General features: G+C 36.1%; 3 protein-coding genes across 8 annotated transcripts in view; 1 reads left to right on the forward strand and 2 right to left on the reverse strand.

The window, feature by feature from the left end:
- Positions 1–23,738, forward strand: part of LOC111512666 (Protein phosphatase Slingshot) — a 389,035-nt gene that overhangs the window by 200,220 nt on the left and 165,077 nt on the right. For 2 of the 6 annotated variants that reach the window (XM_074175279.1, XM_074175280.1), the window contains exon 3: positions 13,066–13,093. The exons of the other annotated variants lie outside the window; for them this stretch is intronic. In XM_074175279.1, the coding sequence (XP_074031380.1) occupies positions 13,066–13,093 (28 nt within the window). The remainder of the gene's footprint in view (positions 1–13,065; positions 13,094–23,738) is intronic. 6 annotated transcript variants of the gene reach the window in all.
- Positions 5,274–6,453, reverse strand: LOC141482270 (uncharacterized). Its single transcript, XM_074175283.1, has 2 exons — positions 6,248–6,453; positions 5,274–6,184 (listed from the first exon to the last, which is right to left on the reverse strand). The coding sequence occupies exons 1-2, from the start codon at positions 6,397–6,399 to the stop codon at positions 5,473–5,475; spliced, it is 864 nt and encodes a 287-aa protein (XP_074031384.1). The 5' UTR covers positions 6,400–6,453; the 3' UTR covers positions 5,274–5,472.
- Positions 6,516–12,492, reverse strand: LOC141482269 (uncharacterized). The gene is made up of 2 exons (XM_074175274.1): positions 11,219–12,492; positions 6,516–11,156 (listed from the first exon to the last, which is right to left on the reverse strand). The coding sequence occupies exons 1-2, from the start codon at positions 11,775–11,777 to the stop codon at positions 7,873–7,875; spliced, it is 3,843 nt and encodes a 1,280-aa protein (XP_074031375.1). The 5' UTR covers positions 11,778–12,492; the 3' UTR covers positions 6,516–7,872.

The following is a 23,738-nucleotide window of genomic DNA, read 5'->3' on the forward strand; positions in this document are numbered from 1 at the left end:
TTAAAGATAAAACAGGTAGTACAGTAACTAATGCAATGAAACATGTACTGAAAGAAGCCAAATACTCCCCCAAACACATACAAAGCGATCAAGGGAAAGAATTTTTCAATAAAAGCTTCTCATCTCTCATGCGAGAATATAATATCAATCATTATTCAACATTTAGCACAAAGAAGGCAGCTATAGCAGAAAGAGTGATTCGTACAATAAAGGCATGGCTCTACAAGGAATTTTCGATGAGAGGTCACCACAAATGGCTTGATATTCTTCCAATTATAACTAGTAGATATAATAATAAAGTTCATCGTACAATAGGTATGGCACCCATCAATGTTGATTCAACAACAAAATTAAAATTCAAGGGTATCAATGGAATTGGAGGAAGACAAAGTAAACCCAAATTCCAATTAAATGATATTGTACGTATAAGTAAATACAAACATATTTTTGAAAAGTCTTACACTGCGAATTTTACCACGGAGCTATTCAAGATTGTTAAAATTAATAAAACCATCCCAACGACTTATAATCTTGAAGATATGAATGAACAGCCGATTAGAGGATGTTTTTACGAAGAAGAGTTATTACGAACCGAGAATCCTGACGTATATCTGATTGAGAAGGTGTTGAAGAGAAGAAAAAATAAAGTATATGTAAAGTGGTTAGGCCTTCCTAGCGAACAAAATTCTTGGATTGATGAATCAAATATGGTTTAAATGTATATAATAGTGACTTTTATGAATAAAGTAATATTAAAGTTCATTATTGTTTTCATTTCAATTATAAGTATGTGAACTGAAAAATATTGCAGCGGTAAACATTGCCCCAGCCATTCGCAATGTTCTGTGTATACCAAACCAAATTAATTGTATACTCCATTCCCGCTTATATTTTTCAACTCACGATATTGAAAACACATTATCATTCCCAAAACTAATCGCCGTCACTTTGAAATGCAGTATCCAACTCTTTTTGCCAATTATCTCTCACTGATAATGCTGTCTCATAAAGCTTAGTCGACTCCTCAAGCTCAGCCTGAGCTTGCATTCTCGAACGTTGATGGAATTGCTTATCTTTACCAATTTTTGAACGGAGTTCATCAGCATCTTTAGACATTCTAGCCAATTCAACCTTCGCTAATGCAATCTTGGCATCTAATGCTTCAAGAGTTTCATTATTAGCATTAATAGCTCGCTCACTCTTTTCAAGTTCAGCAATAGTCATCTGTGCCTTTACAAGACGGCATTTTGCTTTCCTTTTCATTTCCCCAAACCGATGGAGGGGGCTGAAAGAAGATAGCGGTTCAGCTTTCAAATCACTCTTCATTTCTTTAGGAGTACCTTTTGGCTTCCTCTTCGATCTGTCACTTTTCGTTGCGGGTTTTTTCTGTCGCACAACACTTTTGGATTCTTTCTTTTCTTTAAAGTCAGTGACAATCGATGAAGATGCCTTAGTAACCTTCCTCTTGATTGTTCTAGATTTCTTATCAACACCAAGAGGAAGGGTAGATGAAGAGTGTTTGAGTGATGATAATTGCGAAACGATCGGATTTTCAATAATAATTTGCTCATTTGGTTCTGGCACATCTGCAAAGTTAACGAAGTCGTTAATATCAAAATCATTTATCGAATCTTGACTCGATAAATGTAATACTGGAATATTTTCAAAATCAGTCTGATCGATATCAACAAGTGGTGAACCATCTTCAGCAATCAATAGCGGCATAGAGCTCATGATTATTAAGGTCTGAGGAATGATATGTGATAGCAATAGAATGTGGATAGGAAAGGTGATGATGTTACTGAGACCTCACCATTTATAGAAGAAAATAAACTAGCGCATGCGCTCTTTCATCAACTGGCACATGCGCTCTCTCACTAAACTATTCACGCATGTAACAATCTTTGTCATTTAAGAGGAAAACTTTGTGTTGCATGCATGTATTTTTAAATGTTAGAAAATAATACAAATAAATTCAAAATATATATATATTTATTAATAATAGAGGACAATAACGATAATAAAAAATGAAAAATGTTAATATGTCTCTGTGGATGTGGAACGTTCTTTGACTCTATTCCTCAATAGTTGTTGCTCGTGCGTCAAACACCAACATTGAAAAAAATGGATTCTCCTATTGGGGTAGAGTTGACCAACCTTCTCACACAGATCCCAAGTACTTCTACATGCATTGCATACATGATTCCAACAATTCATGGAATATGTATCACAACGCAAACAACGTTGCAGTGGAGTTGGAACGGCAGCACAGATACCACAAATATTTCTACAGATACCTATATTGTTAAATATTATAGGTTCGGAACACTTCAGACACTGTAACTGTTGTTGACGATAATCCGATTTTGTTCGCTTCGGTGGATGAGAAGGAGGCGATAGTTGAATCCGCAACACGCAATCACTACACATACCAGTACATGGATTGATTGAATCCTTAGGTCTACTTATTTGACAAAAGTAGCACACAATAGCCCCTGCAATCATCATTGGGTAGACACACACTTTTGGTTTTTCATTCCACTCTTTTGGAAACGGCATTTTACTAATTCGATTAGAAATATAAAGAGATGACTTACAGAAACTCTGAATGCTCTCTCCTATACCTACGATCTCTATTTATACAAATCAACATCATGTGGAAGTATAGTGGGATAACTTCTCCTACTATTCCACTCTAAACGAGTCAAGTGGGAGTCGCATCACCTCCTATATAAGTTGACTTGCAAACCTAGAGTTCATTCATTCACTCTCTACAACTGTGAGCAAACAACAACAAGATGAATTCTGCAAAAATAAATGCTGCATTAAATAGAATAGCTGCTGTTGATGAAAACAATTGGATAGACGAATCAGATGATGAGGATGTCAATGTTCCGCTAGAGGAAGTAATAGTTGAAGCAGAAGATGTTGGAGTCGATGAAGATGAGATAGACGAAGTTGAAAACGAGGCCAACCAAAGCGACGAAGATGATGACGTGATGGAGTTTGAGAGGGTCATGGATGAAGAAGGAGATGATGAAGGGATAGAAGCTGACACAACTGAAGGTGATGGTGCTATGAGGATCGGTATGCGAACACTCAATGTCAGTGAGACACTGGAAGATCCCTTGGATTTGTATTGTGCATTGGATGCATACGTATTGATCAGCACAATAGATGGAGAGAACAAAAAACTATGTTGGTGCTGCTTTCGGTTTTATTCGCATAGAAACAATAATGGAGGGTGGTATGCCCATGTCAACACCCACAACACTGTCTCAATTATGGAAATGGGACAGAATTGGTGTGAAGCTTGCGAGAGGCCACTAACAAACTTCACCCGAGTATCTACATGTATTATATGTAATAATGTCCAACCTGTGGCACAATAACCGTGGACCTACTGGTCAAAAAAAAAACAACAGCCCTTTTCAGGGCTACATTATTCACACAAACAGTAGTTAGTTGTATTAGTATTCATAGATTATGTGACAAATGAATACTTTGATTAATAAAAGTCTAAGTTGGAAATTTGTTAGTCTTTGAATATCTATACATTATATGACAAATAAATTACTACTTTGACTGAAAAGTCGAAATTTGGAATTTGATAGTCATTGAATATCTATGCATATGATGAGTACTACTTTAAATGAAAGTTGAAGTTGGCATTTGTCAATCATTCATATGCATATAATGATGAATACTTTCACATACATATATTTCGTTTGAGATTATAATGTTAACATAATGTTAACAATGGTATGAATCTGTTTCTGTTTGAAAGTATAATGGTAGCTCTGAAAAGAGCTATTTTTTTTATTGTTTCAGTCTTTAATTGTAGCCCTGAAAAGGGCTGTTATTTTTTTATTAATCCATGCAATGATATGGACTAACGCTCCTCATCATCAGAAACAATAATTATGGTATCGTCATCTGAATCAGATGATATACTAATGATATCATCCTCATAGTAGTCATCTGAATCAGATGATATACTCATGATGTCGTCGTCGTCATAATCAGCTGAATCAGATGATATACTAATCACATCATCCGCATTATTATCGTCAACAGCATCTATGTCGTCCTGAATACCTTGTTCCACTCGTTCTGCGAAATCATCAGGAAGATCATAGATTCGCTGCAGAAATTGAGCGAAGGTTGTACTCAAATGATCAGACGTTGAATCTATTTCATGTACTTGGATGGGTCCTGTACTCGACATTGTGGAAGAATGATATAGAACTGGGATTGTTGCTATATTTATATTGGAAGAAATGAAATGGAGGGGGTGAAATGTAGAACAGTGTTTGAGATTCGAAAACATCAAGAATGAAACTCTGAGCGATTATTAGGAGAAATTCTAGTGATTATTATGGAAAAAAAAACTAATAAGAGGGAGAGGAAGGGAGGAAGACACTGCCCCAGCCTCGCAGTGCCTCGTGTACACCAACCAAAAAGTGTGTACTCCGTGGAAGGAAAGGAAAGGAAATGATGGACGAGTAGATGATTATATGTCATCATCGGAATTGAGGACATCATCATCGATTAGGATTGGGGATGGCGGAGGACTATCCTCGATGAGGATAGGGGATGGTGGAGGACGTCTAACGTCAAGCTCGTCATCAGCATCATCACCAGAGTCGTCGTCGTCATCATCGTCGTCGTCGCTACTCATTGGGACAATGTCATCATAAGCAGGGTCCCACCATCCGTCAGGATCTGGATATTCCGAGTCATCCAAGTGTCCTTCGTCACTGCCAGTGACATGCTGAACTTGCATCCTGATGTCGTGATCCCGGTATTCGTATGGCGGACTGTGGGGTTCCGTGGTGGAAGAGACAACCTGTACCTGGCTGTTATCCCAGTAATTGAAGTTGTACCCCTGATCCGGGCAGCTATAGGGTTCGGAGGTTGAATCGGGTTCCATCTCGATGCTAGCTGATCAACTGAATGTTTCATCAGATGATTTCTACTTTTATACTTTCGAGAGGGAGTGGGAGAGGAGTGGAACATTGAGTAGGGGTAAATTGTAGTGTGACATAAGACATATTCAATGAGTAGGGGTAAATTGCAAAGTGACATAAGACATATTCAATGAAAGAGATACTTGAATGGATAAAATACAAATGAAATATACTTGTCGATTTCACTATGAAACATGTCTATTTTTTTATTTTTTAAATTTTCTTCACATGAAATTATTTACAAGTGATTAGAGAACACAAAAATTGATGTGAGGTATTTGTCTAGAAGAACTTGGAATTGAAATAAAAAAATAATAATGATAATAAGAGGAAGTGAAGAAAAATGCTCCAACCATCGCATTGTTCAATGTGTACCAAACCAAAAAACAGTGTACACCCTTTATTTCACTTCCTTTTCCTTTATTCAATATAAACTTAACAAATATAAACTTAAAACTACCATAATTAAATACTCCTAACTAACCTAAAACTAATCTTACATTTACACTTCATCTACAAAAAGAGTGTCCATAACTGTCACTACTTTTTTGTACAGCTCTATCGAAGAGGTCTTTGCTTTACACCTTTCCTGCAGAGATGCATAATTCCGATCTATTTCGGCCATTTCCTTTTGGAGTTCCCTCCGTCGGTTATCCATTTCAGCCATTTGTCGCTTCATGGTAACCAACTCGGCCTCGCTAGATCGGGCAGCTCGTTCTGCTTTCTTGCATCTCTGCAGAAAAACACTCATCTTTTCACTAACCTCTCCGATAGGCTGTGGCACCAACACCTCAGGATCCGCCGGTGTCGCTGGCAGCGGTGGTAGTCGCGTCACCAACGGCGACAATATCACCAACTCCGGAGAAGGACTCCTCGGAATTTCCACTGCTGCTGGTGCTGCTGCTGGTGTGGAGGCCCTCTTACGAGAGGTCGAAAAACTACCTGCATAAGGATTAGTCCTATTGCAAGTAGCTCGGTACTTTGAAATAGGACCAACCTTTGCTGCAGGTCGTTGGCAAACCTTCTTCACAGCCCTGACTTCCTCCTCCTCCTCGAATAAGTCAGGGCTAGAAGATCTGCACCTAACTCGCGAACGCGAAGTGGTTGGCTGGTCAACCGTCACCGCTCTCGAAGATGCTGCCTCCTCCTGGTCAGCGGACACCGGCAGAATAGACGCCACAGCATTATTCACCTCCTGTGTATTGGTTGCCATTCTGAAAAAGAAGAAATAATACAAAGTTAGTTGATATAAAAAATAACATTCCTAATTTACTTACTCAAATATCAAGTTGGTCGTTGGAACGTACTGCCTTGTTGTGGAGTGGACTGCTCTCGATGAGATGACTTCTCGAACTGAATGTTGTGGAGTGCTCTCCGGAGGGTATCGACTTCGATGCGTGAGCGGTGGGAAAATGGTGGGAGCGCACATGCGCGATGAGGGTAGGGGTGTACATGCGCAAATGTTGGGAGTCGGGGGCGGGGCTTCGGGAGGGGAGGGGCGGGGCTTCGGAAAGGGGGCGGGGCTTCGGAAAGGGGCGGGGTATCCGAAAAGTTGGTGGCGACGGGGGGGGGGGGGGGGGGGGGGGGCGTGGCCCTAACGGGCCCCGCCCACTGCCTGGGCTCCGCCCAGGTGGGTGGGGCCTCCGGCCCCAGGTAGGCGGGACATCTGGAGAGACATCTACGCCCTCTTCGCGCGCGCGTTCGTAACATAATATGCAACCGAACACCTAACCTAACGTATTAACGTATTAACGTAACCTAACCTAGTACGCTAACCTACCGCTATGCAACCGAACACCTAACCTATCGTATGTATTAACGTAACCTAACCTAGTACGCTAACCTACCGCTATGCAACCGAACACCTAACCTAACCTAACCTAACCTAACCTAACCTAACCTAACCTAACCTACAGTAACTATTAACCTAACCTAACGAGGGAATACTAACCTAACACCTAACCTAACGTAAGTATGCAGCTAACCTAACGTAGCTATTAACCTAACCTAACGAGGGAATACATTCACCATGTTGGTTCCATTAATACATCATCAGTTGGTTTTGGTTTTGGTTGTATTATTCTATGATTTGGATTAATGTTCAGTCCTGGATATCCCAGTCCACCTGATGATGATGGCCTGACTTTATAGTTTCTCTCCAAAACTTCTTTATGGTTTTTCTCCAATACTTCAACTCTCTGTTCCAGTACATCATACTTTTTCATTGTAGTCCCTGTTATGTTTGACATAGCATCAAATTTTTTATTTGTAGACGCTGTTATGTCAGACATTTTTATGTCTACATCACTTGTAAGTTTGTCAAATTTACGAGTGAAAGTTATCCGAGCCTCTGCAATTTTATCGTTAAATGCTTGCCGGGCGTCCCGAGCAATATTGCCTATTGTGGATTGTATTGCAGCTTGTAGGGCTAGAAGTATAACTTCCTTTGCTCCATTAATTTCCCCCTCAAGATATGATACAGTTACACAATCACTCTTGTCAATTGGTTCACTTGTATTTTTCAATATTTTCCTTTGCATGTCATAATGACCATCTTTTGTTAATTTAAAACCATTCCCAGGAGGACCTCGAATGACATTACCACCCCATTTTCTTTTTCTACCAAACTTATCGATTGTTTTAGACATTGTGCACTCTACGATGATTCTCTTCAAACTGATATTTCTGTCATTTACATTATACTATATATTGCAGTAATTGATTAGGGAAATAGAAATAATACAAATAAAATTTTAATCATTTTATATTCATTACAGTAATACATATACATACATACATAATACATTAATATCACATTACTTCTATCATATATTATTAATTATAAATGGCTACATAAATATCAATATTGAATTTTCCGGTTTTGAAGATATTGAATGATATTTCAATCATTGATCTCGGCAGATAATAAATTAATCAATTGATCCAATGGAGTCTCCTGAGATTGTGATTGTTGAATAATATTACTTATCCAACGAATGTTCTCATTTGGATCGTTTTCATAAAATTCAATATCATTATGACCCCAAGGAAGAGTGTGGGTAGTATTCGGAATGATAAATCGTTTATCGTCGTGATATGATAATGCAACTTTATTTTTTAATTCAGTATACATATCATGTAACACGCTTCTAAATGAATTCATCTTTCTGAATATCATACCACCTTGTTCGACGATTTTTTGATAATCTTCGCATGTCAATTCATTCTTTATTACAGATCGTTTAACCCCTTTGGCTTTCTTAAATTCACCATCAACAGATTTCACATAATATGCTTTAGCACCTGTACCATAAAAACTCATGATTGGATCATTTGGAAATTCATCTTTGAAGTTACCCAAGACTGAACTTGTTACTGGAATATTGAATTGGTTAACTATACTGTAATTGGATGTATCAAATCTACTTATGTTAGTTTTTATGAATTCATAAAAATTTTCTGTGTTTACTTTAAGAATGAGCGAGTCGGTATCTGTGTAAAGTAAAGAGACATTTTCATCAAAGTGTTGTTTGATGCATCCATAGAAAAAGTCATACATGACTGTTTTAGATAATTCTAATATGGAAAATCCCAAATATAATGGTTTATCGTAATGAACCTTCACTCTACCCAATTGAATGGCAACGAAATTATCAGTGAAAATTGAACAATTTTTGAAATTTGGTTTGGCTATGAGAGTGCTGGCACCTATATTTTTCTTTATATTTTCCCAATGTGTAACGAGTCTAACATCAATTCGATTATCTACATTCTCCATTGTCTTTCCATACACCGCATTATTCATTAGTTTATAGAAATCTTTAACAGATTTGTTGTTAGACCTATTACGCATTTCAGTATTAAGATCTATATAGGGTTTCATCCAGCATGATTGTTTGAATTTCAATACTCTATGTGTATTCATTACAATCAATCCATTTTTGACAGCTTGCTGTAGATTCCTATAATGAACAATATATTTTCTTTTATCATTCAAATTTGGAATTAATTTGGGAATTTTCGATTGTGTACGAGGTGGTATTATTTTTTCGACTAAAAATGGAAGGTCAGAATGTTTATCATGCAACTCTTGTGGATAATGAATGTCCACTTCAAATACATACCCATACGGACTATCAGTACTCACATCCATCACATCGAGATTAAGAATTTCATTTGGTGTCAACCATGTAAATTCACTTGTTGGTAGAGGTTGTGACATACTGTGACCGTATAGATTTGTTGCATCTAAATATGTAATGAATGTGGAAGGTTCGTTGGGATTATAATTGGGTAAAAATCTATTATTTGCTATATGTTTCCTCTCGCTACATTGACTAATTCCACCTCGTATACCTTTTTGAAAAAAGTGAATCATATCAATGTCAGTTAGTAATTCCAATTCAACATTAGTGAACTTCAACATGGCATCCCATGATAATCCAGGTGCAGTGTAATATTGTGCCGGATCTAAGTTATATATCTCTAAACTTGTGGTGCGGAAGTTTTCAAAAATATCACATAGTAGCAATACATCCGACTTCAAATACAAATCAGAGTATTCCCCCAAATTCTGACACTCGAATAAATTCCAAACTTTTCTAGCCCTATCATAATCAGTTTCCGATATATGTTCACAATTGAGTGTGTCATAAAACTGATTTTTTGTCGGAAGTAATGGATAATTCAATTTGTCAATGTCATCAACAAAACTATATGGAAATACACCTTTCTGTCTCATCAAATTGAATTTCTCAATTTGTGGGAAATGTTTGTGCATCTCCAAACATTGATCGGAGGTCAAGTTTGCACCCAACTTCTCCAACGAATTAGTCATAAATTTATAACTATCGATAAATCTCATTTTGAGATAATTCTTCCTAACCACACCATCTTTATCGGTATAGCTGTGTGTGAAGAGATGCTTCGTGAAAGATATATATTTCTCTTTAGTTTGCGGGATAACATCAACTTTCTCTTTATTCCTATACAATTCTTTTATGAATAAATGACAATCATAACCACTTAAATTATGAAAAATGATAGGTATGAAGTTTGGTATTTTGAAATTTAAATTACATTTCGAGTGAGCGGCATGTGATCTTTTCTTTCCTGTGACATGACAATGATCTCTTACTTTGACTTCACCATCAGTAAATGCTTTATTACATATACCACAAGTTCTGGCTGCAGCAAACTGTTCTTCTTCTTCGTCAGTTTGTGTATCCATCGGTTTAGGGTTTCTGAGATGATTTTCATGTATCTCTTTCAAATCATCTTCAATGCTACTCACAAATTTCTGAGCTGCATCTACACCCCTATATGTAACAAATTTTGACAAATCATCATTATATGAACACTTTATCAAATAAGCAAATGAATATGGGGCATGTTTGAATGTTTTAATCGTGTATGAACTTTCAGGATTTGGCTCATTCACATGAATCGGTTTAAGCACTGATTCAAAATCAGCATACACTACAAATGGCACCCTCATTTGCCTCTCAAAGTTTTCAAACATTAGTTTATTTTCCGCAACCATTCTACCATATTTATTGATCTTTAAATTAGTAGTTGGTGTTGTGGTACTAATGTGATTACAATCATACATATTATGACGTAAAAGCAATCTCTCATCAGAAAAATATATCAAACATCCGTCACAAAAATATTTTTTCTGTCTATGAGCTGATAGTTGATTAGAAACTAATCTTGAAAGATCTTTGATCCAACAATAGTGACCATTACCGGAGTCATCAGTTATAAACAACAAATTGACATGTCTCCGGAGTCTTCTCTGTGAGTATCGCAATGGACCAATCACTTCATACTTCATTTTACCCTTCTCAAATGTACTCTCTAAACCGTAAACATTAATTGAAATATCATTCCTATCTTCGAATATTTCGATACTCTTATTATTAACTTTAACCGGAAAATCCATACCTGTGACATCTAAAACAGTGGAAAAATGTGGATATGACGTAAGTTCGGACACTCGACTATCTGCAGGATATAATGCTGATGTTATAGCCCAAGCAAAACAATATTGATCTTCATTACGAACATTCACAACAGCTTTCTTCCATTGAATACATTGAGGCAGCTTCACATATGAACGTCCTTCCAGTGGACTGTATTTATTAATGTTGACCTCGAGAAACAATATTTTTTCACAAGTCCAACCTGAATTATAAAAAAAAAAATATTACTATTCAATCTTATTGAAATTTTTAAAAAATAAATACCTGAGTCGCGATCCTGGAACTCAGTCGTTTGAGCCACAATTACATCACGGAATCCATCAAAAACAGCATTCAAATCTGAAGATTGGTCCACTATTTTATTTTGGGAATTAAATGACTTCGTGTCCCTCGAATCATCAGTCTGAAGAATATAATTCCCAAAAACTTCCATATTCACCTTGATGCTTTTATGGATCCTGATGGCTGATTCCAGTAATTCAATGACCTTCTGCCTAATCTTATTGAAAAATGACATGTAGTCACTGGTTACAATCGAACTCTCCACCCTGTATGTAGCAATGCGGCAATTGAATGCATTCGTTATAATTTGAACACCGTCAGACAATTGAACACATGCATTATTTTTATGACTCATGGTTCTTCGGTGAGAATTCACTTGGCTCATAGGAATTGTCACATTACAACAATTGCACGTATACATAGGTGTTGCATTATCCACTCTCACCCGTTTCACTGCAGGCCCTCCTTGGCAACTCTGGAGCTGATGCCGACGAAGATTATCACTACGAGTGAAAGATTTACCACAGTCACAGGAATACATTTTATATAATAGTTCTCACTAACTCACTTGATGTAAACTGACATAGCCAACACTCGTACGCTTCTTAAATACACTCTGATAGGACCCGTCAAGACGTCATAGCCAACCCCACTTCTCAACTACATGCGCCAAGATTACCTCCCAACTGAATGCGATAACAGATGTCGATATACGAGCAAGCAGTGGTCGTTGCGGTCTCGGAGAGGGTAGACGCTAGGCAAACGGTCCTCGGCTGCCGTTGTGTCACCATCGATAGCGGGGCTAGAGCGACCTTCATCGCTTCGGGAGAGGTGAGGGCAGACCGATGAATACGCATTACTCTGCCACACGTCGTGGAGTGAACATGTCGCTCTCTAGCCGTTGAACGGTTATTGCTGTGACGTCACTCCACTACTAACTTGGTGCCCTAACACCGATGGAGCATTTATTACTTGGAGGATCTTCGAAGTATGCAGACGTATGTTTGTACATAGACAAACAAGCACATGATGAAACCCTGTACCGTGCATTCTCCTACACACACACACACACATAAACACACAAAATCTCATATGAAAAAAAAAATCTGAACGATCCATGCACCAGACACTTCAAGGTCACAATGCCTTGACTTCACTGCACAACAAAAAAACTTCACCAAACAACAACCAATAAAAAAAAGCAATTAATACGTCATAGTGGTGGGGGGAGGCCGAGAATCAGCTGTAAACAACTACTGACAGTAGCCGGTTGGGTTGACGTGGGTGGTTTACTTCACTCACTCAATCGACTGCTGTGTGAACCGGTGGTTCGAACCGCAAGGCCGGACGATCGATTTTCACTTCCTATCGTCCAACCCGTGCTAGGAATCACACGTTCAAAGGTAAGAGCTCGTTACATCTAAAAAAACTGAAAATGTCATTTCGAAGGTAGGAAGATTTATTTTTTAGGTGAGACTTGATTAAATCAAGGCCATCCTGTCTCAAAGGTATGGCAAGATTCAGAAATTAAAAGTTGTGATATGCTTTTGTATGTATCAGAACAGAGCGCCCTGTCGAAAGGACAAAATATCCTTAGAATAGTCCAAGGAATAGCCCCTTATTATAGTAATCTCTATCTAAATTACCCCGTAATTTTTCATAATGTCAAGTTGTCTCTCTTTTTGAATATAGCATTATCCTGAAGATGACATACTTAACTAATTACAGCAGTAGAATCAATCTCATCTATTTCATAATTGTCATCCAACACATTTTCATTCCAGCATATACTTGAACTCACGTGATACTAATAAAGATTTTTTTTCCAGGTAAGGATGCCTTGAGCGATAGAACTTGGTAAGATGAACTATTAAATGAATAATTTTAGTGTTTTTTGAAAAATACAACTACCTATATCCTAAAAATAATCCTTTTTTAAAATGTACTCTCTTTTCACACATTAATTTGGAAAGGTACACGATGAATAGTTCAAATAAGAACATTTTTCTACGAGCGAGAAATGTGGATATGACTCGTGAGAATGAAGTTCTTGAAGCATTTGAGCGAGTTGAGTAAATAACCACATCTCGCGGGTGGAGTACTATAATTTTTCTATGACTTGTTTCAGGAATATTTCAAAGATTCAATCGTGAGAAGTATTTCGAATTAGAGTAACATTATTAAATATCATAACAAGAAGCAAACTAAGTATCAAAAATACTTCCTATTATTGTTATTTCATTCAATTTCTAAAAGTTTTAAAATTGATATTCGTCAGTGGGATTTGCATACAGAACTCTTGTTTTCAAGTCTTCTATGCTACTAACTACTCCAGAAATATGTATACAAACTAATTTCAAGTAAAAGTGTTTGAATTTCAAATAGTTCTCATTTTCTTGAGTGGTGAACTTTCGAAAAATATAAATTTCACATTACAAATTTCTGGTTAGACACACTTGTTAGATACTCTCTACCTATTTCAAAACGAAATGATCAAGTTGACTATTTTGAAGCGCGAAATTCTCAAGGCTTACCTGCGATAAAAATAGTTGAAATTGGCCGCGGTAGTAATGCGCCCGACTAACGATCGGAAGGCCGTGGGTTCGATTCCCGCCTCGACCAGATATTTTTCTCGAGAGAATTTATCTGGTTGCAACCGTGCAACCGTGTTACGAATCACACGTTAAAAGGTGAGACCTCGTTAGTCCTTAGCTCGCACAAGTTTCTCAACTTCGGAGAGTTGTCGTGTGACGAATCATTTTGCCGACTCACTGTATATCATATTAAGGCATCAGGTTCACTGTCTGCATCAAACAGCATCACCTCCTCGTCATCTGAATCTGACGTAGGCTTTTTTCTTTTGGTTTCTTTCCTTAAGATTTCTTCTCATTCTGGTTTTTCTTGTTTTTTCGCCAACTTATTTTCTTTTTCTCCTTTATTCTTTATTTGGTCTATAATGTCATCCTTGTACGCTGGCGATGTAATGACTGCTGCAACAGATGCCTGCTCCCTCCAATTAAAGGTTTTTTATTGTGTGGTACTGGACTGATGTCATATAGACATCAGTCCAGTACTAATCCAGACACTAATCCTAAATCACTGCGAGAAAATCCTGAAGTTGAGGGTACAGGTTCAAAGCTTGTATCTTGTCTGGGTGTGACCGCTTCAGTTAAAGGCGTAGAGTTATCAGGTGTTCTTAAATTTGCCATCGATGGTCCTTCACGTTGCTGACCTGATGTCACGTTGACTGTTCAACCATATTTAACTGCATCTTGTTGCGCACCAAGATGATCAACTGTAGTGGTACATCAAAGTGCTTTGCAGCTCCCAAATTATCAATTTTTTTCTCTCTTACATATTTTATAGGTTCCGCCATATGCTTTGAAATCCGTTTTTTTGCTTTGTTTTCGAGTTGACGTCCACTGATACTTCTGTGTACCAATTATGGAATAGTTCATGTTTGGATACTGTTATCTGTCCATATTTGGATTTTCCAACGATTTCAAACTGTCATTCGAATTCTTATAATTATGAAAGTGAAATCAGCTAATGCCTCTAAAACATACAATAGAACAGCTCGCTAGACGGTCTCTAGAAGCTATAAAAACAATACTGTGTGCACTTTTTGTAAAAAAATCCGTATTTTTACAGACCTTACTAAGTTCTACGGGAGCTGTAAAACAAAACACTGTCACAACGACGAAAAGGCTCGTTCGACTGATATGTAACCACTTGTACGCGTGAAATGGAGGAGAAAGAGACAGAATATCGCTGATTGATGCGTGTGTGAGGTTGCATTTGAAAGAAATGGCGGTATTTTATAGTAGGGATACTATTCTATATTTGGTCACTTTCTCTGATAAATAGAACAGATACAAAAGCATGTAATTTTCAAATATATTTTTTGGGAAACTTGGGGAACTTTATACTTGTCCATCATCATATAGAAAGTGAAAAAGTTCTGAACTTCACCATTATTTATAAATGTTTTAATTTACGTTAAATGCTACACATTTTTCATTGAAATTAGAAAAAAAAGTAACAGGTGATGAAATTCGGATTGTACAATTACAAAGTGCACATCTTGCTCTTTTGGGCAATAAAAGAAAAGTAATGTTTTACTTTTAATTCTGAAAGCTGACAATCCAAATTTAAAAAATTCAAATCAAAAAGTATATACAAGAAGAGTCTTTATCGAGACAAAGCAACTTCGTGAGACAATGATGGAATTACCCAATGCAAATTGTTGCTAATTAGAAATACTATTTTTCTGAATGGTATCGCCAGTGAACAAAATAGAAACCGAGGTGTTTGAGCACCTTTCTGAAATATTTTTATCAACGATTTTATAGAATGTATTCGTTACTTTTGGAAAGCCCCGTGTATTATGACTAAACGTAAATTTCTATTGCATCGCAACATCAATTCATCATCCATATATCCTTTATGCAAAATCGGTTTATGTACGTCAATATCTAATTTACCATGATCATATATCTCGCATTTGAATAACAATACATTACTCAACTTAACAATAAATATTCGTTAAGTTTTGTCAAGGTTGAATCAGTCAACATAGTGTCCTCATCTTATATTTGGCATAATTGCAAAATGAATTGAATAAACTAACTGTGATTGTATCATTATTACAAGTCATTCTTTTCGCCGAAGGAGTTATTTTCCAAATATTGTTTAGTTAAGTTCGACTTGGTGGGTAGTGTTTGCAATCAAAAAAATGAATATTTCTAATTAAAATTCCAAACATTCACTTCTTTAACGTCCCCGAACAGAAAGTTTTGTCAAAAGGCTGCCGAATATAATTTTGGATACAATTCAGTGTCCGTCGTAACAATGAAATTGAAAAATTAAATTTCAAAAAATATTTACCAGGACTGATAAAAAAATAAGCTGAATGTTGAAATTTCGCGGGCTACGTACATTCGTTTAGCGATTTTTTTCATTTATTCATGTTGGTACACTCGTTTCGAACATATGCTCACAGTTTCAGCGGTTTAGCATATTTAATTTGTTGGTGAGTGTCATAAAAGTTACAAGTGTTTCGCGTGTTCGGCGATTTTTGCTATCAAAATGGAATTAAGTGTTCAAAAACACTTGAAATGTTGATAGTGGCCTACGATAATTGTACTGTGAGTCAGAAAAATGTTTACAAGTGGTCCAAGCTTCTCACAGAAGGTCAAAAAGATGTGATTGAACAATCTAAGGAGTAGGCAGATTAAGGCCTTGGCGTAAAGTCACATTAATTTCTTGAAAATTGCTCCTAAATCGGAGTCGAAACATCGAACACAAAACTCCAGACGCGCGAATATATATATATATATATATATATATATATATATATATATATATATATATATATATATATATATATATATATATATATAGTTGAAAGACAGTCAAAGACAGTCTTTGCTGACTAGTTGAGATCAAAACTTGGAAAATATCTGTGGGTGATCAGCAGAACGGAAGTGTACTCTTATAACACAAGTTATTCCAATGTTTCTATAAAATGCCTTGTTCTTCAACCAGATGGCTTTTACCGGTAATCCATAATTTTAAAACAAATAACGATTTTTTGTAAATTTTAATTCAATAATCTTCTTTTCTTTGTATCCAGTGAGGAGTAAACCTCTTTTAATGTAGTGACTTGTTTATTGTATTGACATATTTCAATTGTTTAAATGTAACAATTTTTTCGACACGGCCAACCTCACTAATAGTAAGTTTGAGACGTTTCATAATAATTTTTATATTGTATCACCATCATAAAATTTTGAAGCTTTTCCTTGAAGATGATAATAAATTTTATCGAAATAGTGGAATAACTTGTGTTATATTTACTTGTGTATAAGAGATTCCCTCGGTCCATTGCTATCAGAGGAAACCATTTTTCGGACTGCACCATTTTTTTCAGTCATATTGATACAAACTATCTTTTTAAATAATATATGGTGGATTTAAAAAATATTGTCTGCAAAATAGGTTTTTCTGGAATAACTTGGCAATACAGCGATGGAAATTTGAAACCAAAAATTTCTCAGTGAGTTGAACAAATATCGAATTGAATGACGTATTCATATACTGGGTGTTTCATTTGAAAAATATAACTTTGGTTGGCCACGCTCGGCTGAATTACCCAGTATACGAGAAAATCATTTTGAAAGATATTATTTATAGTTATTAGTGCGAAAAAAAAGTGAGCAAATTGAAAAATTGTTTTCCCTGATAGCAATGGATCGAGGGAATCTTGATTAACACCGACAAACTCCGACTGCAGATTTTTCACCTCATTTTGAGATGAACAGTTTTTATCAAGGAATGTCCTAAAATGCATCCCCTCAGAGATACAGGGTGTCAAAAGTACGAAACAAATTTATATTTAATTTTTTTTCTCTAAAACTTCAGGAGAAAAACATTTCAAACTTGGTGCACTTATCAAGATTTATCATCGTGATAATTTGAAGTTTTAATTTTTCATTTTTGTAAACCAGTGGCGTAGTTACGATGGTATGTGGTCATATTTTCCCTCATATTTTCGTTGGACAACTGAATTAACAAATGAGCGTTTGACATCAGTTACGCTCATCGATACTCAACCCAAAAGTTATAACATTTCATTTGCCTAAAAGTGAAGGTTTCTGAGATATTTGCGAAAAACTGAAGATATGCTCTGAGAAGAGACATTATCCTGTGTGCGCAATAATCGCATGATGCAACTTTATTATAACTTCCTGAACATTTTTTAATCTTGGTAATTCATAACAAAGTATAGTTAGTCATAATGAGACTAACTTCACTTTATTCGTTATATTATTTGAACAAATTTTCTTTGGACAACTGAATTGATAAATGAGCGTTTGACATATATGTAAGTTAGGCTCATCGATAGTCAACCTAAAAGTCATAACATTCTTACAGCATATCGGAATATTTGTCCACTCTCAGAACATTTTTCAATGTAGGCAGAATCGAAAACATAATTTGGGTGTGTCAAAATGAGGCTGACAAATCCATTTTTTCATTTATTATATTATTTTATCGAATCGATAACGTGGATTATGTCACCATACTGTCTTTCATATGATTGTTTTGATATATCAATTGAAAAACAAACTCAACTTTTAATTTATAATACTCCACTCTAATAAGAGTATAGATCTTAACCAATTTTTGCGGAAAATCGAAGATAAGTACTTTTGATTAGTTGAATTTTATGTTGAAGTATCATTTTTTAATTGGTTTATCAAGGAATTTCAATCCATTAACCATTTGGTTTTGAAGAAGAACAAGAATTAAAAAAATTTGTAATTTATATGCATTGATCAATGACATACAAACTAGTCTGGAAAGTTCGACTTTGCAATTAGTTATCACGAATCGAAAGAAAAAAATCAGGAACAGTACAGTCATTTCAGTCAGTGAAGATCGTGTCAAAATAGATTATACATTTGATAGGCATTTCGTTTATGGTGAAACAGGGGGAAATACCAGAGCCGCTGCTGAATTATATCAAAAAAATATCCAAACAGACGTCACCCACATTTCACTACTTTTATTGCTGTGCATCGACGATTGATGAAAACGATGTCCTTTAAATTCAGTGAACACCATTGTGGTACAAATAGTACAAGAGATAATGTTACGGAAGAACAAATTCTTGAACAATTAGCAGCAGATCCTTCTATAAGGCCATTTCGTATAGTTTACTAGTGTCACAATCAACAGTGAGTCGGGTAGCACGTGAACAACTATTGTATCCATTTCGCCTGCAGAAGGTGATGACCCTAGATGCTGGTGATTATACCCTCGTAGATTATTTTGTGAATGGTGAACAAAGAAGCTCTCGAATACTTTCACCATCAACGCTGGTGTCTAGGGATCTATATTATCTCCAACCCTCTCTTTATTGTATATCGACGACTTATTGAAAAAATCCAAGAACCAACATATTGCTTTGCTGACGACATCACACTTGTCTCGTCATTCCATTTGGATTCCAGGACATCTGCTATGGAGGCACATTTTCACCGGCAGCAGAAGGTTGCATATTTTAATGAGGATCTAGAAGTGAATTAGAATTGGAGTGGAAGTAACCAGGTAAAATTCAATGCCATAAAAACCCAGGCATCGGTTTTCTCCAAGAAGATAACTGTCTCTGAACCAGATATAATAATGTCAGGTCAGACTATTCCGCTTTCTGCTTCAATAAGTTTGTTGGGGGTTGAAATGGACACCAATATGTCTTGGCACAATCATGTCGCTGGAATCGCAAAGGGTGCTTCTCAAAAGCTTGGAACACTGTTCCGAACCAGAAAACTGTACACACCTCAGCAACTTTTGATGTGTTATAAAGCTCAGATCAGACCTTCTTCGGAGTACTGTTTTTATTAATGGACCTCTGCTCCCAAACATACCCTGAAGTTGGTGGATTCTATCCAGAAAAGAGCCATACGCCTGATTGGAGACGCGAACATCACGTGTAACCTTGATACCCTGGAACATCGAAGAAAAGTTGGAGATTTGTCTCTCTTCTATAGATATTTTCACGGAGGTGTTCAAGTTTGTCACATTTGATTTTACGAAGAGTGGTACATATCAGAAATATGCGACGGACTGTGGCTACTCATCGTTTTGAGGTTCAACTCAGTACATCTCAAACTTCACTCTTTAAGAACTCTTTCAACTGAAGAACTGCGTTTATGTGGAATAAACTTTTTGAGAATGTTTTCCCAAATGGATTTAATCTCCAGCGATTCAAATCCAATGTGAATTGCTACTTTCGCACAGGCACCACTCTGAGATCGCCTCAAGGATGTTCCTCTAGTGCGTGTGTTTTGTCCTTTAAAAAAAGCTAACAACTTTTCCTTCACTAGAGAAGGGTATTTCGATAATATAGGAATATCCATTTATGGGATGAACAAAATCAGTATGGAATATTTCGAAAAGGCTAACAACAGAAGTTTTCAGAAGTTTCCAGTCAATATTTGGGTAGGAACTATCGAAAATCTTTTCGTTGGACCATATCTTCTTCGTCCCCGTTTGAATGGACAGAACTACCGAGTTTTTCTTGAACATGTTTCACCTGAGCTACTTGAAGAAGTTTCTCTATTGGTTCGTCAAAGGATGTTGTTTCAGTATGACGGAGCTCATTTTCAACGAATCGTTCGTCAATTTCTTGATGAAACATTATATGGTCGGTGGATAAGTCCCAAATACTAGCATGCACGTTCTCCGTATTTAACGTCACTGAACTTTTTTTTTGTGGGGATACCTTAAATCCCTGGTGTATTCGACACCTGTAGAATCTGTTGAAGATTTAATGGCAAAAAATTTAGCAGCATGTACGTTAATACATGATACATCAGGAATATTTCAAATCGTGCGGCAGTCAATGGTACGGAGATGTCAGTTATTGTGTATCGAACAAAATGGTGGTTCATTTGAACATTCACTTTAAGCCATTTTTGTTTCTATGTAGTGTAACGTATAAACCGTTTTCATAATTTGAGTAGATATTAATACAAAAAAAATCGTTTTCTTCACCATAAACATGATGATTGGAAAATATTTTTCTAGATAATTCAGTATGAAATGACTTTGATAATGATACTCCAACATAAAATTTAACAAATTAAAATACTTATTTTCAGTTTTTCGCAAATATTATTTGCATTTAACAGAAGCATCAAAATTTGAGTCTGGGTTTGTTAGTTGATGTTTCAAAATAATCATTATGCAAAAATGTATGGTCACATATCGGCGAATTAACGAAATCGATTCGTTTAAATGATATGACGAATAAAAAAATTGAAGTTTGTTGGTTTCATTATGACTGTACTATGTTTTAAATACTCCCCACATTAAAAAAATGTTCAGGAGGTTGACAATTATTACTATGTTATAAGAAAGTGGCATCATGGAATTATTCACACAGGATGCTATCTCTCTTCTCAGGACATAACTTCAGTTTTTTTGTTTGACTTTCAGGTTGAGTATCGATGAGCCTAACTGATGTTAAATGCTCATTTGTCAATTCAGTTGTCCAAAGAAAATATGAGGGAAAATACATACCATCGTAACTACGCCACTGGTTTACGAAAATGAAAAATTGTAACTTCAAATTATCACGTTGATAAACCTTGATTAGTGCACCAAGTTTGAATTTTTTTTGTCTTGGAGTATTAGAGAAAAACTAAATACCAATTTTTTATCATACTTTTAACACCCTGTATCTCATAGGGGATGCATTTTAGGATATACCTTGATATAAACTTTTTAATCTCAAAATGAGGTGAGAAATCTGTAGTCGGACTTTGTCGATTTTATTTTGACTTACCCTGTATATAGTAAAATGGATTAACGGGGTCTTTCAGTCAAAAATCAAGCTTTCGCTTATAATGGGAAGCTTCTGTTTGACACCTGTCAAACAAGAAAATCTTATACATACGTAACTGCTTTTCAACAATCTATATGTTCAATTCATTGTTTTTTACAGCCCTGAAGAAGTTTCCCATTAGAAGCGAAAGTTTGGCAAAGTAGGGTAGAGTTTTGAGTTTGATTTTTAACCGAGAGACCTCCGTTAATTCATTTTCCTGCTTTCTCCAGTCGATAAGATAAATGAAATCGAGAAAGGTTAATGCAGTCAAGCTGTGGAAAATAATTCCATGATAATTCCGTGGCAAACCACGGACACGTGTTTTTGGCTATTGGCTTCTTAGCGCGGTGCAGCCAATTGCAAAGATTGACAACAACTGGTTACCAAAAATGAAAAACTTCACATATGCACGGTGTAACCAACAGGAGCTAACCGTACATTTGTGGTTTCAATTAGAAGACCTAGCATTCCCAGGCATCATTCAACATCACCACATAGGCAGCTATAGCTACCTGCGTGACTTCCGGGTCCAGAATATAAATACAGAGATAAAGATGTTATTGAGTATATATGATATAAATCAAAAGGAAACATTTGTGGACAGAACACTCAAAAATTGAAGGCAAACCGCGGACACGTGTTTCTGGCTATTGGCCTCATCAGCGCGGCGCAGCCAATTGCAAAGATGAACAACTGGTTACCAAAAATGAAAAATTTCACATATGCACGGTGTCACCAACAGGAGCTAACCGTACATTTGTGGTTTCAATTAGAAACCATATATATATATATATATAGATTAGAAATTATATATATATATATATATATATATATATATATATATATATATATATATATATATATATATATATATATTTATATATGAATTTGGGTTCAAATAACTCTAAGATTGTAGATGATTTCGTGGTCAAGTGCACACATTGTGCAAAGTCTCTATCGATCCGTAAGTTTTCCCGTATTTCAGTCATTCATTTTAGAAAAATTTCTCTAACAGAAAGATTTAGAGGCAAGTTAAATGTTGCCATCGAATTTCCTCTAGATGGATTAGATATAAACAATTATGCAGCAGACACTGTTACTCCTTGTCGTTATAATCTATACGCACTTTCGAATCACAGTGGGTCTACCTACAGCGGACATTATACAGCATTCTGCAGACATGCTTATATTGGCAGGTGGCACGAATACAATGATTCACACGTGTCACAATTTCACCAAAATCGCTTGTGAGTGGGGATGCATACTTCCTCTTCAATGAAAAGGAGGGAACGAGATCGCACCTTTGAGCGTTTTGAAAAGTTATTTTTGAACTGTTGATTTTAATGTTATAATGAAATAACCCCAAAATACTGTTCTTCATATAGTATATCCAGTCACGTAGGGTGGCATAGCTGCTTAAAAGATTTTAACAGATATTTATACCATCTACACGGAATAATTAAATAAGTTGACTGATCCCATATTATTGAGAGTATAAAAAATTGCAATGAAAGGCAAAATCCAACGTGCACTCATTCGAACCGTTGCGTTGCCAGGATATAAACATGCAAATGTAAACCGACATTATAATACTTTTGCATTTTTGTTCACGCTTCGTTTATCATTGATACGATTGTCAATATATATATATACGTAGTATGAATTGAATTGACTTCACTGGCACTTGGTTCGCTCCACTGATTATTGACAATAGTCAGTTGGCATTTTTTTGTACATAAATGATATATAATACTAGAAGTGTTGCTAGATTTGCTTTTCCTCGGATCCGATATTACTTGGTAGGAAATTCTTGAACGGCTCAAATTAGAATACAGTGATGGCGACGGTAAATGAAGTGGAAGAAGGCTAAGAGAGACATTTTCACAGAATATGTATTTACTATTGAAAGTATATCGAGGTTTTTATTCTTTCAGAAATATATTATTCAGTTATGCCCAAAGAAACTAACGACAAAATTATCGGTATTGGTTCAACTCCTATCCTGCAGCTTATAATTTCTTTGAACCAATACTCACCAAAGTAGCCTACTTGTTGGCCAGACTTGTTTCCGCTCTACTATACTATATGATATACTTAATAGACTTTAGA

Source organism: Leptinotarsa decemlineata, unplaced genomic scaffold, assembly GCF_025532065.1.
Source record: "Leptinotarsa decemlineata unplaced genomic scaffold, Ldec_3_MD MMD2_tig00001019_RagTag_RagTag, whole genome shotgun sequence".
NCBI lineage: Eukaryota > Metazoa > Arthropoda > Insecta > Coleoptera > Chrysomelidae > Leptinotarsa > Leptinotarsa decemlineata.

What these genes read in the sequence shown, in the direction of transcription:
- LOC141482270 (XM_074175283.1), bottom strand. Translation starts at nt 6,399, where the DNA reads ATGTGCGCTCCCACCATTTTCCCACCGCTCACGCATCGAAGTCGATAC. An exon ending in ACGACCAACTTGATATTTGA is followed by an intron (nt 6,185 to 6,247) that starts GTAAGTAAATTA and finishes CTTCTTTTTCAG; the next exon opens with AATGGCAACCAATACACAGG.
- LOC141482269 (XM_074175274.1), bottom strand. Translation starts at nt 11,777, where the DNA reads ATGTATTCCTGTGACTGTGGTAAATCTTTCACTCGTAGTGATAATCTT. An exon ending in GTTCCAGGATCGCGACTCAG is followed by an intron (nt 11,157 to 11,218) that starts GTATTTATTTTT and finishes TTTATAATTCAG; the next exon opens with GTTGGACTTGTGAAAAAATA.